The sequence below is a fragment of the Frankliniella occidentalis genome, unplaced genomic scaffold (genome assembly GCF_000697945.3).
Source record: "Frankliniella occidentalis isolate FOCC.00 unplaced genomic scaffold, Focc_3.1 Scaffold608, whole genome shotgun sequence".
Classification (NCBI taxonomy): Eukaryota; Metazoa; Arthropoda; class Insecta; order Thysanoptera; family Thripidae; genus Frankliniella; species Frankliniella occidentalis.
This window is the reverse complement of record NW_026267724.1, coordinates 19,743-30,419: the sequence shown is the minus strand read 5'-3', so window position 1 is coordinate 30,419 and position 10,677 is coordinate 19,743. Positions and strand designations below refer to the sequence as shown.

At 53.5% G+C, this 10,677-nt stretch overlaps 2 protein-coding genes across 3 annotated transcripts; one reads left to right on the top strand and one right to left on the bottom strand.

Moving 5' to 3' along the window:
• The first annotated feature begins 265 nt into the window (after positions 1–265).
• LOC127751613 (uncharacterized) lies at positions 266–4,683 on the top strand. Its single transcript, XM_052275400.1, has 3 exons — positions 266–563; positions 1,679–1,870; positions 2,005–4,683. Exons 1-3 carry the CDS (start codon positions 444–446, stop codon positions 2,089–2,091), a joined length of 399 nt encoding a protein of 132 aa, XP_052131360.1. The 5' UTR covers positions 266–443; the 3' UTR covers positions 2,092–4,683.
• LOC113210498 (iroquois-class homeodomain protein irx-2) lies at positions 4,652–9,993 on the bottom strand. Of its 2 annotated transcripts, none has more exons than XM_052275398.1 (8): positions 9,720–9,993; positions 8,143–8,379; positions 7,607–7,751; positions 7,331–7,478; positions 7,004–7,253; positions 6,583–6,659; positions 6,209–6,500; positions 4,652–5,029 (listed from the first exon to the last, which is right to left on the bottom strand). In XM_052275398.1, exons 2-8 carry the CDS (start codon positions 8,339–8,341, stop codon positions 4,935–4,937), a joined length of 1,206 nt encoding a protein of 401 aa, XP_052131358.1. In that variant the 5' UTR covers positions 8,342–8,379; positions 9,720–9,993; the 3' UTR covers positions 4,652–4,934. The 2 variants fall into 2 exon arrangements, with proteins under 2 accessions (XP_052131358.1, XP_026284311.1); XM_026428526.2 differs by lacking the exon at positions 9,720–9,993 and adding an exon at positions 9,406–9,531.
• Positions 9,994–10,677: the final 684 nt, after the last annotated feature.

The following is a 10,677-nucleotide window of genomic DNA, read 5'->3' as shown; positions in this document are numbered from 1 at the left end:
CGCCCCCCTCCCCCAGCCGCCAGGCAGGTTGGCCGTTGTCGGGGATCGTCTAGGGCAGCTTGCGGCTAAAAGCGTCGTAGCAGGTCGTCGCGAGGTCCTCTGGATTTGGCGGGGCGCGGCGGGGCGTGGCGAAGCGCGGCGCGGGGCCGCGTGGGGGTCCGGCGCGCTGCACAGCAGTTGAACCTGCCGCCAGGAGGCGACCGGCGGTACCTCGCGAACACCCGCTCTCGGCGCCGCCCGCTCCCACCCTACCCCGCTCCCCCGCCCCTGCCCTCTACCCCCCAGCTCGGCGCCGCTGTCCGCCGCGACCGCGTCCCCGCCACGCCCGCCAAAACCCGCGCAAGCCGAGCCCGGCCAGTCTGGTCTCGAAGCGCGCGCCGCCGCCCGGTACCCTCGCGGGGTCTCTCGCGCGCGTCGTCGACGGGCCCCGGCCGCCCGCCGCCATGGAGCCCGTGCAGTCCATGTGGTACGTCGAGGATGACGAGGAGGAGGACCTGCAGTTCAGCCCGGCGCTCATGGCGCGCCGAGCCTCCGAGTCCTGGATCACAACCGCGCCCGTGGAGGTACGGCTGGCCGCGGCGGCCGCGGGCGCCGCTCCGCGACCTGTCACGCTGACGTGCTGGACACTGACCTTCCTTCCTTCCCAGCGACTGCCTCTGAAGCAGCAGTGCGCGTGGGGCCTCATGGGGATGGACTTGGGGACCAGGTTGGCCTGTTCAGGCCGAGCGTAGGGCAGGGCAGGTGCAGTTATTCGGACACCACGTTGGCGGCTGTTTACCAAGGACCCGAGTCGAGCCACGTCGCGCCACGCCGCGCGGCGCGCTAAAGCGACCCTCTCCCCGTCGGCCTCCCCGCCGCTGGCCTTCTGAAAAAAGATTCGCGGATACCCGAGAGGTCGCCATCCTCTTGAAACGCGCCCCCTGCCATTCCTCATTCGCCAAATTGTATAGATGCGTTCGACCGGGGGGGGGGGGGTCAATGCAAACATGCAAAATCCCCGCGTCGCGTGATTAGAACTGCCACGATCCACAGTCAACGGCAGGCCTCAGCCTCGGCCTCAGCTGGACTCACCATGTCTGCAAGGCACTGTGTGCCCCCAAGTAGGTCCACCCCACCACGCTCCGCCTCTCCACAGGCGGCCACAGGGCTGGGTGAGTGCATGAATGCACATGTGTGTGACTGTGGCAGTCAGGGTCCGTTCACCGCACTTTTGTCTTCGTTTTTTATTATTTTCTAAAAAATAGTACGGTTTTATGTATTTTATGCCGTCATATATTTATTTACCTGCACGGGTCTCTGTGGGAAATTAATTGTCGAGACAGGTGACAGGTGATTATTTCGGTCTGCAGAATTTAGAAGACGAATGGGTCTGGGTATTGTTTCGGTACATTTTTCCCCCTTATTTTTCGCCTGTACATCTCATTGCGGTGCACCGTCTGGTTTTTTAACTCCTGTTTTTTGCTTTTTTTCATTTGAAATCAAATATTATTTCCCCGTGGAGGAGCACAGGAGCTCACTTTATTCGTGTTCAGGGCGCATGAGACCAGCCTGTGCTGCAGGCGCACCACCAAAAGCTTTTTTTCCCCCAGACCGCGCACATGTCATTTTGTTTTTTATGTTGGCACCGCTGCTCATACCCTGACTGCGCGTGCGTGCGTGCGTGCGTGTGTGTGCGTAGAGCGTGCCGGTCACGTCGCCGCTGCAGCGCAAGAAGAGCCTGCCGGACGTCGCCGCCGCCAACGAGGCCATGTCCCGGGAGGAGGTGTCCGTGCTGAGCTCGGCCCGCCGCGAGGAGATGCGGAGGCTCCAGGAGGAGAACGAGCGCCTCAGGGCCAACCCGCTCCTGTACCTCGTCAGCCCGCACGTCAAGGTAGGCCGCTTTCTCACGCCGCCTTTCGTCTCGCACGCCCCTCTCTACTCTCCCCCTCCTGTGGGGATGCATGCGCCGCGAACCTGCAGCAGCACCCTACTCCCTCTCTGACCACGGCGTACTCTCTGTTGCAGGACTGGTTCTCTCGTCAGCAGCTGGTCATGCTGGTCCTCTTTGTCAACATCTCCTTGGCCATCATGTTCTTCAAGCTGCTGACATAGCCTGGGGCCTGGTTTTGGTTGTTACGCGTTCTCTCACTGACCCTTCTCAGGGTTAAATTTTTCTGTTCACGTCGACGAAAACTATTGCAGCCCGGAAGTGTGTTGGAAAACGTGCGCCCTTCCAAGGGTTTCCGCGGCCTATTCAATTTCGTAGACATTTGTTAATGTTCTCCTCTTGTAGGGGAGAGAAATGCCTCGCCACGGCGGGCATTCTGTTTATTTATTTTTCCTTTTGCCGAACGGAGGATCGAGTAATGAGTGACTTAATGTAAATAATATTCGTAATAAATACTGAGAGTTAATATATTGCGGTGGCCAATGGTCGACTTGTAGCCTACTGTATACAGTGTATCTGTCATGACTATTTTCTAAATGAAGCATATCATCGGTAACACCCGTTCTTTTGTTAGATAGAAATCTTGTTTCTAGCTGAGTAACACAGATGTGCCTTCCTAGATACACTTCTATTTATTTTAGTACCTACTTTGTATGACACGTTGTGCGATAAAACTTTGAAGTAATTCCCAATGACGAATGAGGTGGGCAAATTTGCAAAGCGATGACCAGATTTTATAACGCACAGGTTGAGATTCGACTATAAAAAGATCTTGGTAGTTGCATTTTTCTCGATGTCCAGCACCCCGACCGTTTGTTAAATGTGGACTGACGTGAGTAGACAGCGTAGTTGATGAAATAACCCCGGAAGTCTGGGCATCTGGAAATCTGTAATTTCTAGCTTGTTTGACTGTGTCTAGTCTTTATGCTTCTGGTTTGACTGTGTGCTTGCAAAGTCCCCTGAACTAGCCCAGTCTGGCTAGGGTGCCGATTTCCCATTAAATGGAATTATGTGTCAACTCCAGTGCACATCCCTGAAAACTATCTACCATCTCGACTCACAGTCCTCTTGATGCGAGTTTTCGCACTACTGCTGCTGGGTGCAGGCGCGGTGCATTACCACGTACACATTCCCAATTTATAAGACATTAAAACTATTCCAATTTAGGAATGTAGGTTGAACTGTAATCCCAGCAGAATAGCAATATGTAGTGACAAGAGGACTTGTACTTCGAGAGTGAGGAAGTGTCTTAGCTGTCCAGCTTTCAAATTTCCGTGTACCAGGCTACATCGAATGTGACTTTGTCATAAGCTCGTTTTTTATGAAACTTCGTTTTTTATAAAACTCTGTTTCTCTTAATATTCTAAGTAAGCCTTTGCTACCCGCAGATCTTCTTTCATTTTTTTAAAAATGTTTAACACCATGTTAAACTTGACGCCTCTCCTTGTGTCAATCCCTGCATCCATCTGTTATTGTTTGAATGTTATGTAATTTGATGATTGTTGTTATTTAAATTGTAATTATTGTGAAGAAAATGTACTGCATTTTTTGTTTTGTTTTTAATGTCTGGCAGGCCAATCCATTCCACTTTCGTAAGCCCTCCCTGTGGCGGGGGTGGGGATGGGGTGGGGTCGAGTGGAGGGAGAGCTAGAAGGGTGGGGAGGAGTGTCTGGGCGAGAATGCGAATGTCGCGTTTTAATAAGTGCTTCTTTTCCATTGTGGGTGTTTGTGCATGATGAGGAACTTTGTTCTGCAATTAGTTTCGCATTCGGCCAAATTGCATCATTACTTAGGTTTTTGAGTATGCCTGATCTGTAAATCGTCCGGGTGGTGTTCCCAGGGTGGGTTGAGTGAGTATATAGTTTGTCTAATCTATAGACGAATAATGGAAGCTTCGGCTATGGAAAGCTTATCAACCCACCTTGCTTCTCAACTTTCATCCATTTTCATATTTGGAAATGCTTTTTATTGTAACAGCGGGTGCAGTACAAAGAGCTTGGCCTTTCGAGGCAATCCGGTGTGTTGCTTTGGATGCTCTGTCCAAGCCTAGATTTCCAGTTTATGTACTTCAGGAAATCTGGGCTTCATTTTGAAGGGACCTCTTAGGAGAAACCCCGCATTGGTGTTGTCATATACAATGCAATATTCAGCCAACCCGACGGAAATGATGTGTACTTATTTTGTCCCAAACAATTTTGTCACGTTTTTTTTGGCAGAGAGGTGTATATTAATATATAATTGTAATCGTTTGGTGTTGTGATATTGCGTAAGATCGGTGTATAGGCTAGTTGTACATCGTTGTGCTTCGTAATTTCCGTCATCTTGGCTGTGTGTTGCCGCATTATACATTGCCCCACCCGTTTTTGTTTTTGCCATCGTCATTGATTGTTGTTGTTTTTCCTTTGTTTTATTTATTTTATTCATTGTTCAGAAGGAACTGCCAAGCCAACCCACTTTGTTTTCTTACATGTTCTATGATTTTGTGCGATTTCCTGTTGTTTTTTTTAAATAATGAGTTCTAAAAGTGAACGACGGACATCGTGCAGTGAGATTTGCGCACTCCCTTCTTGTATGTTTATTAATTCCTCTACCAGTTTTTTCTTTAAAAAAATACTCTTACTCATGTGACAAGTACTGGAATAGGTAATCAAATTTATCAATTTACTAAGATACGATTTTGTAACAGAAGCTATTTTACGAAGTGGATTCAATAAGACATCAGAATGACTATTTCAATAAATTTTTACAATTCCAAATCATTTTATTAAAAAATGTTTTTCCGAGACTAGAATGACTCATCCACACTCTTAAACGCATACGCCCATCGTATTGTGTCATTTAAACAGTTGAAAACGAATTATAATACACACTTTTCTTTTCCCTACTCTCACAAAATATATACAAAATTGTTTACACTGATACACGCGTCAACAGGTAAAATCTTTTCTCTTCGAATAATCGAAGAATGTCTTGTCTTAAAATCGGCCCTTGGCAGTTGAAACGGCGGCTACCGGAAGTGGAGCGACGAGAGGAATGCCAGAGCTTCTGCTGCGTCCAACTCCTCGCGATGGCGGCCCTCCAGGGTGTGCTCTACTGCCACGCCTGTAAGCAGAGTAGAGGTAGGTCAGGTCGACCAGTAGGTAGGCAGGCATCCGCTGGAGCTGTACCGGTATTGGGTGGACTGTTCAGAGATGCTCCAGAGAACTCAGAACGAAAGATAAAGAGGGGGCCTCTATCAAGATCTAGTACGCCCAGCGGTCCAACCCATCGATCAACTCTTCGACCAATCAGTCCCACGCCCTCAGACGCCGGAATATTTCCTAGTTATTAAACTGCATCGCATGCGATTATGCGGGATGGGCTTACTGTACTGCGCGGGCAGGTCCGCGCGGCGTGCGCCTTTCAAAGCGTAACACCGGCTCCAGCGCATGGAAAGCCCCTTACGACTCCAGTGTAGGCAACCCGGCTGCACGCCTGCATGGCGGCACAGCATAACTCGACAACGTGCCCAGCGCGGAGCCACTACCAACAGACTACAAATGGGGTATTCAAACTGCTGTACGGATTTTACTCAGCCGTGGTAAAAGGAGGGGGGGGCTACCCCGAGCCTCGCAGGCGCCGAGCTCCCCCCGTCGTTCGTTTGCCGAGTGAAGCTGAGTGGAAGGAAAAGGGGGGGGGGGGGGTGCCCGAAGAACCGTCATAACGAAACGAAGCCGGAATGGAGTCTTTACGAGAGGTCCCGCTTTTCGGGCACGCAAATATGAAGCTCAAGGCCTAGGCCCTATGCCCAAATCACGGGCCCAAATTTGGCAAAGGTCACTCCCGATTAGCCAGTTGGCAGCTCGTGCCACGGGCGGGTCTTCTATTGCCCTGCAGCGCGCCAAGCACCGCAGTGTTAGGCGGCCGTGAAATTGTTTTAATTACGGTCCGCATTATACCTCTACGGGCCAGGTGGCGCGGTGACAGGTCAGAGCAGAAACGTCGTGATCGTGTAATCGTGTGTCAAAAGTGTTGCTAATTGATTTCACCTTCCGTACTAAAAGAATTGTAGAAGAATGCTAATCTGACCGTAGAGATCGTTTCAAAACAGATAATTTTTCTAATTTTGGGGGAAGGTGCGAGTTTGAACCAGTCAAGCCAATACTGTTTGGGTTCCTTATTGAAGTAGCTCGGAATATGTTCTCGACCCCACTACCACAGCACATAAAAAATGAGAGAGCGAGCGCACTAGTTGTTGCAAGCCTTCATCTCCGCCCTGCTTTTGCTGACGCTGACACTCACTCGCGATGCCCCAGCCGGGCGCGCTGGCCGCCGCGCTGTTGGGCTGGTACCGGGCCGCGCTCTCCAGCCACTTGCTGAGCAGTAACGCCGACCCGGACGCCGAGCCGGAGGCGCACTCGAGATCCTCCAGGTCCTCCACGCCCTCCTGCTTCCTGCCCCGCTTTGCCTCGCCGAGGACCGCGGGCCAGCTCGCAGCGCTCTCGCCGTCGGCGTCGCCGGAAGAGTGCCCCCGCTTGCGAGCGACGCTCACGGACGACAGCGGGGACGGAGGCTTCGTGACGTCAGATCGGGTCTGTCGGCCAGGTTCCAGTGACTTCATCAAACAACGTATACAAATAACACGATGCCGCATTGACTGCAGCCCCACCACCTACCTCGGTGTCAGTGCACTCGGTCGTGGTGGAGCTCACGTAGGCGTTCTGCTGCGCCTCGGAAGAACCGCGGCACGTGTCTGGAGGACATAACGTACTTATTGACTAAATGGGCAATTTTGCATTTCTTACTCACATATTCAATGCAGAAAAAAACAATTGTAACATTTTCTTTTGACGATTTTTAACAGTCGGTTAACAAGTGCAAGTTGAAAATTGTCCCAGTTTGTTTTGCACTATTTTTCCACCAGCAGGTCGCAAGCGACACTGAGCAATTGTCCACGCAACTTTTCCTGAGCACCACGATCTCCTCCTGTGATGCTCCGGAGGAACCCACAGCGGCGCCTGCAGGCGCCAAGTCCCCGCAGTGCGCCCCGGTGTGCGTTGGGCTGCCCACCCGCCCGGCGCTCGCCGAGACGCTCACCTGAGTCCGTCGCGTCGCCGTCCGCCTGCCAGATGGAGTCGCTCGAGGAAATGGAGAAGTGCTCCTGCGCGGTGGACGAGTTGGGGGCGGCCGCCAGGGCGTTGTATCTGCGGATGAGGTGCGCCCACGAGCCCGTCCCCTCGCCGCCGCTGGGGCCGCTGTCGGCGTCGTCCTCGCCGGCGGCGTCGCCGTCCTCTGGCCGAGCGCAGTCGCGGAGCTTTCTCCGCCAGTTGGCGAACCAGTTGCAAACCTACACGAATCGGAAAAGGAGCGGGAGCGTGTACTCGTTGATCGGGATCATCATTGGCGAGGGTGCTGCTCGCGTACCTGCATGTAGGTGAGCCCGGTGCGCGAGGCCAGCGCCTCCTTCTCGGCCCGGCTCGGGTACGGGTTGTCGCGCCGCCGCACCAGCCAGCCCTTGAGCAGCTTCTTGATGTCCGGCGTGAACGGGCGCTTGACGGGGCGCGTGCTCAGCCTGAAAGACGGGCGACGGGTAAAAGCACGAGAGAAAAGTATGGCGAGGGCTTAGTCAACTTTGGAGAGGGCTAGGGGAATCAACTTTCAAATTGTCACGCGTTGTCGTCCCCGACGTGTCTCGCCCACCTGTGCCGACGGCTGCGCAGTCTCCAGCCGGCCGTGTGAGGCTCACTCGGCGGCTCCGGCGGCGAGTCCCGCGTCGGCTCCAGCGTCGCCCGCAGCCTGGCGCCGCGGGGCGGGCTCGGGCTCGGGCTGCCGTCGTCGGAAGGGTCTGGAAGCACGCGTTGCCGCGACACGGTCAGCCTCCTGCCCCGGCCGCGACCACCACGGCCTCGGCCGCGGCCCCGGCCACGCCCCCTGCCCCGGCCGCGGCGCGCCCAGCGGCCCGCCCGCTCCTGCGCGTGGCCGAGCTGGCCCGCATGCTGGTCGTGGTGAGGCGGCGGCATGCGCGAGCTGCGCGAGCCGCCAGGGACGCGGCCCGTGGCGTTGTCACGGATACCACCATCCCCATTCTTGCCCCGGCGTGCCGCTTGGTGCGCGGGGTTGCTGCTGACGATTCGGGGCGTGGCGGACCCAAAGGAGCGGACCTAGCCCAGCCGCGGCGAGCGCGGCCGGCGAGTGCGGGCGGCGCAGAGAGGCACATGGACCGCTGCTGTACTCACCATTGGAATGGACGAACGGGGAGAAGGGGGCGGTGGTACTGGAGGGGGAGGTGGGGGTGTCCGGCGGGGTGAGCAGCACCCGCCCCCAGAGGTCCCCCGCCTCCACCTCCGCCGCCGCCCTCGGCCCCGGGCTGGCGGGGGAGGCGGCGCTGATGAAACACGGCGGGTGCTGCGGAAATCCTCGAGCGCTTATCATCATGGCGAGCACGGCGTAAGACGGTGACTCAAAATAGAGCCCTGCCGAAAAACACAGGACCGTGAGTCAACTATTTATCCGCCGACCACCTATCGCGTCAAAAAACTACCAAAGACAACTCAGTAACGTACACTGTTAAAAGCTCACGGTGAATTTCACTGTAAGCTACGGTGACCCCCTGCAGCACCGTAGCTTACAGTGATATTCACCGTAGCCTACGGTGATATTCACTGTAGCTTACGGTGAATTTACTGTAGCCTACGGTGATATTCACCGTAGCCTACGGTGACATACACCGTAAGCTTTTTACAGTGTACTGCGACTGCGATCCACTCCTAGTGAATTCCGTTTTGCAGCGTACCTTCACTTGTGAATATGTTTTGTCTTATTTGCCTTTCATCTGGATTCACCAACTTTATTAGTTGTATGACAGCCCTGAAAAAATACCGATAAAATACCCATCCCAGATAATGGTGCAATGTTTTGCTGGTTTTGCAATCTAGATGCCAAGTTCAGTACGCATATCACAATAGGCCAAAAAGATCAAGAACGGTGTTAAAGAATAATAAGGTTCCAAAGTCTAAAATTTTAAGATACGCTATTTTTGTGCGCTGTGCTGTGCGCAACGCATGCAAATTAAATAGTTGTGAGTAAATGAACAGTCCATGGCATTCCACATATAGCGAATTTACATTTAAAATGTTTCGGTGATCTCTACTACGATCAGTACTACACGGGAAGGGGAAAATATTCGAAATTCGTCAACAAACACTGCGGCATGGGTCCACGGGGGCGACAGAGGCTCCCCTAACCAACAAGGGTCAGCATCATGCCCAAGTTCCTCTTTCTCTACCTCAAATATTAAGCAAGGGCGTAACTGGCTGCTAGTCTCTAATTATTATTTGCAGCGACCTACAAATATCATTCATGAATAAAATCCGGATGAACGATGCCGTACATATTTCAAGTGCGCATAATCCGGCTTGAGTTTGCCAAATACAATACACCACTCGGAACTTGTAGAATTGATCAGAAGTATTTATTTTAATTTATTCCCTTACTCTCACCGCATGCATTTTGGCAGTAAACTACACCGATCACATAATAATTAGTAAACGAATTCACTTCAGGTGAAGCGTTTGTCGCTTCCTGTGATGGCGGTGGTCGGGTCGGTTTGTGATTTGTTTGTGAGTCACCTCAAGGGGCGCGTTCTAAAAGATGTTGCGAGTAGCGCGTCACTTAGGGTGACCAAATCGACCGCTGGGCAGCAGTTCAAATCGTTCAAATTTAAATTTTGTCTTTAAGTAGAAAATATTGATTTTAGCTGTTAATCAAGAAACATAAATACGCAGTGAAGACCGATTTCGAAACCTTTTCGTACCTGGTTGGGACTTCCCTGTTCGGAACCAAGGAGGGACAGTGCAACAACCCTGTCAACATTATCCCCGGAAACATCCGAGGCAAAATGTCTTCGTTCTCTTCATGAACACATGCCTGCTCATTGGACAAGAAAAGACTGAGAGGTTTAACTTCCCACATCACATCCTACAGGCCAGGATGCACGACTGAACGCGGCAGAGCGCGCAGCTGGCGCAGGCACACCGAACTGCTTCTCGCCGATGTTTTCCCTTTCAGAGGCAACCGAGGACTGACGACTCGACTCCATCGCGTTGGTCTCCGTACGCCCTCCCACTGGGTCCCCGGCCCCGCGGCCCGCGGCCCGGACGCGCAGCCTCCCGCCTCGAATACGGCTACGGCCCTTCGGTATAACCAAGCCTTACCGAAAAAAAAAACTTAACAAAAAAAAATCCGCCTCGGCTCGACCCATGTGTGGCGTGCTCAGCTGAATCCCCCTCTTTCCGCGTGTGCCCCGCGCCCGAAGTGCTTCCATATGCGTGCCTTATGACATGACGAGCCGTTGCATATCGTTGTTGGTCGCGGGTTCGCACCCCCCAGAGCCGGGTGCTATTGGCGGCACTTGCGGGCCTTGCGGGCGAACTCCAAGGATAAGGGAGATAAAAGGGAGGGGGAATGACGTCACGGCGATCATGACTGACCACTGCGTATTACAAGGACGGCGTCAGTGCGAAACGCATCTCGCCGCCGAAGTCCGGAAGAACAGGGCTCGACGTTTTCTGAGTCACCACGATGTATATGGGCCCTCCCCTCCCCAGCAGGGTGCTGACCACAATGCTTTTCGTCTACTCTGGGCTGACGCAACGCTGGTCGGATATTACGGTCCCCTGAATGCTCGGCCACCCGCCTGCACTGCAGCGTTCAACAGGTCGGCGAAGGTGGGCATCGGCTGGGGTGCGGGGCAGAGGGGGGAAGGAGGGTGG

What these genes read in the sequence shown, in the direction of transcription:
- LOC127751613 (XM_052275400.1), top strand. Translation starts at nt 444, where the DNA reads ATGGAGCCCGTGCAGTCCATGTGGTACGTCGAGGATGACGAGGAGGAG. An exon ending in TCACAACCGCGCCCGTGGAG is followed by an intron (nt 564 to 1,678) that starts GTACGGCTGGCC and finishes GTGTGTGCGTAG; the next exon opens with AGCGTGCCGGTCACGTCGCC. An exon ending in TCGTCAGCCCGCACGTCAAG is followed by an intron (nt 1,871 to 2,004) that starts GTAGGCCGCTTT and finishes TCTCTGTTGCAG; the next exon opens with GACTGGTTCTCTCGTCAGCA.
- LOC113210498 (XM_052275398.1), bottom strand. Translation starts at nt 8,341, where the DNA reads ATGATGATAAGCGCTCGAGGATTTCCGCAGCACCCGCCGTGTTTCATC. An exon ending in CCCGTTCGTCCATTCCAATG is followed by an intron (nt 7,752 to 8,142) that starts GTGAGTACAGCA and finishes GCGTGCTTCCAG; the next exon opens with ACCCTTCCGACGACGGCAGC. An exon ending in CCGAGTGCACTGACACCGAG is followed by an intron (nt 6,501 to 6,582) that starts GTAGGTGGTGGG and finishes CCTGGCCGACAG; the next exon opens with ACCCGATCTGACGTCACGAA.